The following is a 7,007-nucleotide window of genomic DNA, read 5'->3' as shown; positions in this document are numbered from 1 at the left end:
GCAAAATGTGCAATTTCTGTTAATAATGGTTTGTATTATTGCTCCAGCACAGCTCCAACTATCAGTGAGATCATGCCATTTAAGTGAGCATTTCTGTGACATCAGCCCTGCGAGTTGTTTGAAACAAATCCTAACTAATGACGTTTTTTTCTCTGTGGAATTGGTCAGGTAGCTTTCCTCCTCAGCTGGAAGAATTATGTGCTGACTGTGAGTCACGGTTGTAAATTTACGGCAAGAAAACAAGCCAAAAGTGCTTACGAAGCCCAGTTGGTACTGCACCTGCCAGGCTACAAGCACCCCACGTTCTAAAACATGGTACCGGCTGTTAGGCAAGGTTATCCATTTAATTTCATCATTTTGAAGACTTGTACAAACTTGGATATAAAGAATTAACCCTGCATCCCATGCAGAGTAACTGGACAAGGGATGGGCCAAAAAACTCCAAAGTTGATCTAAAAATGAAAATTTTCCAGTATTATTTGCAGTATTGTTAAAATATATAGGGAAAAAGCTGTAATACACATAAAAATCATTTCACCATGTGTATTTTATTGTTTTTTTAATGGACCTCTTGAGATGTAAAGAAAGTCATTCAGAGTGGCTTGATGTGAAATCATGTGAACCATGAGTCACAATGTCTACAACACAAATATAGCCATTTTATTTACTGTCCAAAACCACCAGTGAACCTACACGTTTTCTATAGTTTTATATGTAATATTGACGATGGTAAAATAGTAATTAAAAAAAAAACACACACACACACTTGCTTACAATGCCCTCTATGTAGCCCTCCTCCTTAAATGGCTTTTTAAAAAATGCATTTTAGGTCAAAATCTTATCGTTACACTAGCATAAACCGATGTTTCAGGCATCAGCCTGCATATTCATAATTATTTCATGTAGTAACTTTCTGTGTAGGAACTTTTAGAGGCATTAAACTCTTCAGACATCTGGTTCCTATCACCACCACTGCTATCAATAATGACTCCTTAAGTTTCACTACATTAGAGCATTTTACATCAGACATCTGTGAGTGACTTTGTTTATATCTTAATGATTTAATTATGCAGAAATTAAGAAAAATCAGTGGAATTCCCTTTTAATATCAGTCAATTTAAATAAATATAACTATCACCACCACTACTACTGTTTACTGTAAACATGCATCATGCTGGCATGTGTTTCACAAGGACACTGTAGAAGTATTTATTTCCGCATTTATTACCACTTTGCAAAAAGACAGTAATTGTACACCATTATTATTAAAATTTGAAACTCATACCACGAAATATAAAACTGATAAGTATTTTATCGCTAGAGTCAAAAGAAGATGACTGACCGCACCGACCGTCACTTTGTGCTCTCACTCTCTGGATTATAAGTATTAGGTTGCATTTTGACCTCTAAAGCAGGTCTTTAGGAGTAGTTGACAATGGATGTCAGTGGATTTGTGCACTAAAAAGTGATGCACTGAATTTACTTGATTTAAATGTGTGCATTTGCACATGAATGATATATATTACATCAACACAGTTCTGTTTTTCATTTCACTTTTGGTAATAATTGTGCTAATGTAATATATTTTATTCATGTGGAAATAGTTTGAAGTAAATTCAGTGCATCACATTTTTGAAAGAAAAAACAAGACTAAACTCTTCATAATGTCTTGCTTACACCCACTAATTCTTCTGTTCAGTTACGTTTTTAAAAAGGCAGCTTTTGAAGAAACGTGTTTCTTTCTGACCTGTAGTGGCCGGTAGCTGGCTTGCACCTTGGCCTGGACGCCGTAGCTTAACAAGGAGGGCACTGACAAGGGTCTCTGCTCACCCTGACCACAGCTATGCACTGTTTACCCAGCCTGATGCGTGCTAAATGAAGAGGTGACTCTGTGAGAAAGCCAGCTTTTACCGTTTTTAATTCCAGAGATGATGGACTGCCTGAGCAATGCTCGCCAGCTTACTTCACAGAAAAAGCAGTCTGAACTTATACTTCAACAACAAAAGTATCTGAAAGCAGATTATATTACAGATGGTTGTGGTTGTGAACTTGCACTGAAAAAAGTGATGCAATGAATTTGATTTAAATGTTTAGTTAATTTCCATGTGAATAAAATCTGTTTAACAGTTTTGTCTTTAAAGGGACACTTTGGCCAAAATAAAAATTGCTACAGCTGTTGTAAACATGCCTTCTCGCGTCTTACAGCTGAGCCTCAGTAGCCTCTAAAGTGAGATTTCCTGGTTTAAAAATTAAGAAAACCACATTTTGATGACGTATCTTGAAAGGATATTTTGAAACTTTGTGGGGGACACTTAAAATAAATTATTATTTTAACAAAGAAAAAAGTTTAACTTATAAGTGAGTGGTTAGTTCTGTGTCACACGCTGGATGTCTGTGAACAGTATTTTGTTAGTAGCTTGCTAACTGGGGCTGGAATGTCCCGAAACTGTGGGTTTTTTGTGGTATTTCAAATTTCCGCCTCAGGTTCTCTGCCCACCACAGACTTTCTGATGTAAACTGGACGCTAAAATTACTGCAGCTCTGAGTCTCACCTTTCACAGAGAATTTAAACTGGCCCCGGCTATCCATTCTTCTGGGCACTGGTTTATCAGTCTGATGGGAAACAAATGTTTATCAAGCTAAATGCTAGTAGCCATCGATATGCTAGTTACAAGACTGTATTTCAGTGCTGTCTTACGCAGCTTTTAGTAAAACTTAATCTTGTGTAGTATTTCCACACTAATAAAATAGTCTGGGCTTTGTGTTCAGCACAAAGCATATTTCTATTTTCTTCCTCCTGCTTATTTATTTTATTATTTTTAGCACCGCTGCATTTCAGACACTGTCCACAACTAGTCAGCTTCTGCCCATAGCACTGACAACTTGATTTATCAGTCAACTAGTCTACGTAACCTCCATAGATGTATTTATTAGCTTCTAGATCAGTGGCTAGCAGTCAGGATCTGTTGGGCACCCTAGGGTAGAGTTAGGTGGTACAATGGTCATATGGTTATACCAGGGTATTTAAAAAAGATATCTGAACTGCCAAATACACACATTCCATCCATTTCTAATTTAGAGCTCACTGATAGAAAGAGAGAACCAGGAAAAACCTTTAAAAAATGAATCATAATAGTGGCTCAGCGATGGCTACGAGCTACACACACCACAGAACGTGTTCAGCTTTCAGTCACTTGACTTCGTGCTTGCAGAAATCCTCTAAAGAGCTGCCATTTTAGCATCAGTTAGCTGGAAGCTAACTTGTGCTGTGGTGTATGCTACGCTTGGCCTGCTAAATAATCTATTGTTAGCTTAGCTACATTTCCAACCACCACAGAACAGGTTTGATTTCGGCTTTCTGTCACTCCAACACCAATCACTTGACTTTTGCTCTCACGAACATTAGTTTTTATCATCAGCAGAGCAGCAGTTAGTCAGAATTAAACCTGTACTGTGGTCCGTGGCCCTGTTTGGGTCTGTAGCCTGCTTGCTAAGCTAATGTTGAGTTAGCCCATCAGGCTACAGATCCAAACACCACAGAACAGGTTTAATTTTGCCTTTTTGTCCCTTCAGCGCCAGCTGCTCAACATCACTCCCTCAGATTTGAATCATTATTATCTAAACTTGTATCTGTGCTTTAGTTAGCCGGAATTTTACGTTCTGTGGTGAGCAGAGCTGTTGTCATGCTAGCTAAGCTAATGCTAACCAGATCTGTCTCAGTTTGCAGCACAGTTTAACATTTAGTAGTTGTTAGATGGGTTGACATTTATTGAATGATGGCTTGAAAATCTGGCTCTCGTCCCCATGAAAGCAAACTAAAATACATTTTTTTTAAATATTTGGAGGTAACATTTGGAGATGATTTAACAGTATGAAACAAGTGGATAGTGCCCAACTCTATTGTAGGAATTCCAAATGGTTTTATGATGTATTTGTGTAATGCATGCCTGATACTGTAGTGAAAGAAAACAAGAAAACAAAACTGATGACAGAATATTTCATAACAGCAAATAACACTGAATTGTATTTTTTGGCTGGAATGCCCCTTTAAGTTCAAGTTACCCTTTAGCAATAACTGTTTTGGTTTGTTTTTGATTGAATGAAATATTCATTTGTATCAAATAAATTCATTTCATCACTTTTTTCAGTGTTCTACTCAGCTTCTGGAAGGAGACGCAAAAAGATTTAGAAGGTGAACTGTTGTTAGTCAAGATTTTTTTAAAGAATGGATTCACAGCCTTGAGTAAAATCTCTGCTGACTTCAGTTCAGGAGCAATTTACAATGTTTACAATAAATATTTCAGCAAAACCTTAAATATAAAACATGGGACTGGACATTAAAAAGTGAGGGGGAAAAGCTCTGCATTCGTGAGCTAATGAAGAATCCCGCTTCAATTAGTCAACTTTCAGAGTCAAAGGCACATAGTTGGGCGTTCAGTCAGTACCTAACACGGCCAGAGGTACTGTGGGAAAGGCTTGGGTGGATGCAGCACCTTGCCATTAGTAATCTGTTCTCGGCTATGCATTTTCACCCTCAGGGAGAACCATGGCTTATTCAGGGCCCGTCCCCTCCGAGCCCCTGTCCAGCAGCACAATCCACTCAGGAACGCACACGAGTGGAATTTAAACACCAGCACATGCTCAATGTGATGTGCATATGAGCACACAGTCTGGAAACGACCCACTCGCAGTGAAATAAGAGATGCATTGGGACTGCTAGGTTCAAATAAATCATTTTTACATGAGTGGAATATCTCAACACAATTTTATCCTTACTTTGTGTTGTTTTATATTTCATTCATGTAAAAATGATGGATCAAGTCGATTAAATGCAACACTTTTTCTGCACACATCAGCACATGGCTGCAAACTCAAAATCCATCTCATTTCAACTTCAAGTAGGCTGGTGTGGAGTAGTTAAAAAGCAGGAAATCCATTCTGTAAAGGTTGAAGAGTTTCTTCTGATAGAAGGGGCTGATGTTGTCGAAAAATTTGGCCGCCATGTCTCCAGTGGTCCTTGTGCTTTTGGAGAAGACTGGAAACTGCACCTCCTGGTCAGCGCCGGCCAGTTTAAGCAGGTACTGGGAGTCCTGCTCTAGAGTTTCATACTTTCCCACCACGTCATAGTGGATTAGGCAGGGATGACACAGTGAGTGAACCCTCTCCCAGTGCTCATTAAATGGCTCCTCCTTTTGAGTCCGTGGGTCCACCAGGTAGTACACAAACTCCTCAAATGTAACGTCATTGCCTTTCTCCTGCGCCTCTGGCTGGGGGTTGACCCGGTGCCTCCGGATTATCTTTGTCCCGTAGCGCTTATGGAAGGCTACATTGTAGTTGCGGGTGAATTTGTTCCGGTATGCGGACACCAACCTCTCGAAGGGTTCCCGGACGAAGACAAATTTGAGGTAGGTGCGCAGACGTAGGTTGATCTCAGCCTTGGTGTACTCGGAGAGCGAGCGCAGGCGGCCTGGCACGTGCGCCTCGTTAGCCGGGATGGCCAGCGGCTCGCGGTACCGTCCGTCGCCCGTCAGCACCATCATCACCCGCTTCCAGTTGGTGCAGGCCACCTTGGGCACGTAGCAGTAGAGCAGGTTGTGCTTGTCGTCCACTATGAGGTGCCGCAGGTCCTCAGGGGTCAGCAGGCGGCGTTTCCGGGTGTGTGAACGACACGCCTGCTCCAGAAGCTCCCGCCGACCCTGCAGCACCGATGCCACCGCAGACTGATCCAACTGTGGAGAGAAGACAACAATGATTATAAACAGAGCAGTAATATTGTGAATAATACAGTATAAATGTTCCAAGGCTTATTTCAGTGGACTGGTTTTTCTCATTTCTGGTTTTCTGTATTTCTCACTTTCTGGCTCTTTGTTATTCCCCAGTTTTACCCCACTGAGCCCATTTACAGTCAGTGTGGGCTATTTGGCAAAAACATAATATAAGGATACTACAAGGCATTTTCATTATACACGATATGCGGCAAAATATTTCATTTTTTGAATCAAGTCTATTTAAAAAAAGGGAGGAAAATTTTAGTTACCCTTGATTTGGGCCCTGTAAGTACTAATGATATCCATGTTATGCTCAAAAAAGCATATTGTCAAGTAATGTCACATTATTTACAATGACAACGACAAGTATCGTTGCCAACTCCTATTTACAGTACTGTCATACTGTACCAGTTAGGCACCTTAGGGCAGCATTCTTAATCGGATTATAGCTATTTTCACAGGATCTTTCATATATTAAAATGCAGGCCAGGTAAATACAACAGTAAATCAGTGTAAATAAAATGGAAGAAAATACTGAAAGTACAGAAGCGAATATGTTTTCAGCTGCTTCTGAAAACCAGTGGTACCTGACAAATATGAATAGGTGAAGAAAATGACAGTGGTAAAGTCAGCAAATTGGAGTGGCAGAACCACTCTGAGAGCACAAATGTTGTTCAGATTGTGCCTCCAAGTAATATATAATGGAACAGATGTAAACAAGCCCTGCTTTCTCTGGGAAAAACTGCTGTGTCTGCGAGCAGCAGCACAAACCAGAATGCAAGGACAGATGGTTCAAGCCAGGACTGGGATATAACAATGAATTTAATATCTTGCTTTCCGAGCTGTTTCAGCTTGTTTTTATCTGTTTATGTTTATCTGCATTATCATAATTAGTGCTTGTTGTACCAGACCTTCAAAATCTGTTTATTTGTATCAAAGGGGAAGACAGAAATGAAGAAGTCAAGATCCTGACTAACAATGACATTTCCCATAAACTGGCTCTGCCAGCTTTACAGGAACTTTGACACAGGCATTACAACACAAAGAAAAACACATGTGGCCTGTTTAGCTTGTATGAACCGTACTTTGCACAGGGAAATTTTTTTTGAAAAACAGATCTGAGAGTGAACTTGCTACAGATGCTTCTCATGGGAACAGGTCTGATTCTGGCACAGAAAAATAACAGAGCAAGAAATGAGGGATAGGAGGATACAGGAACGGTGGTATGTTGCATGTGTT

General features: G+C 40.0%; 1 protein-coding gene across 1 annotated transcript in view; it reads right to left on the bottom strand.

The window, feature by feature from the left end:
* Nucleotides 1-707: 707 nt before the first annotated feature.
* Nucleotides 708-7,007, bottom strand: part of si:ch211-236h17.3 (carbohydrate sulfotransferase 11) — a 43,207-nt gene continuing 36,907 nt past the window's right edge. The window contains exon 3 of the mRNA XM_036591550.1: nucleotides 708-5,729. Within this exon, the coding sequence (XP_036447443.1) occupies nucleotides 4,884-5,729 (846 nt within the window). The 3' untranslated portion in view covers nucleotides 708-4,883. The remainder of the gene's footprint in view (nucleotides 5,730-7,007) is intronic.

The sequence above is a fragment of the Colossoma macropomum genome, unplaced genomic scaffold (assembly GCF_904425465.1).
Source record: "Colossoma macropomum unplaced genomic scaffold, Colossoma_macropomum, whole genome shotgun sequence".
Taxonomy (NCBI): Eukaryota; Metazoa; Chordata; class Actinopteri; order Characiformes; family Serrasalmidae; genus Colossoma; species Colossoma macropomum.
Note: the sequence above shows the minus strand (reverse complement) of the source record. Positions and strands in the feature narration are given on the sequence as shown.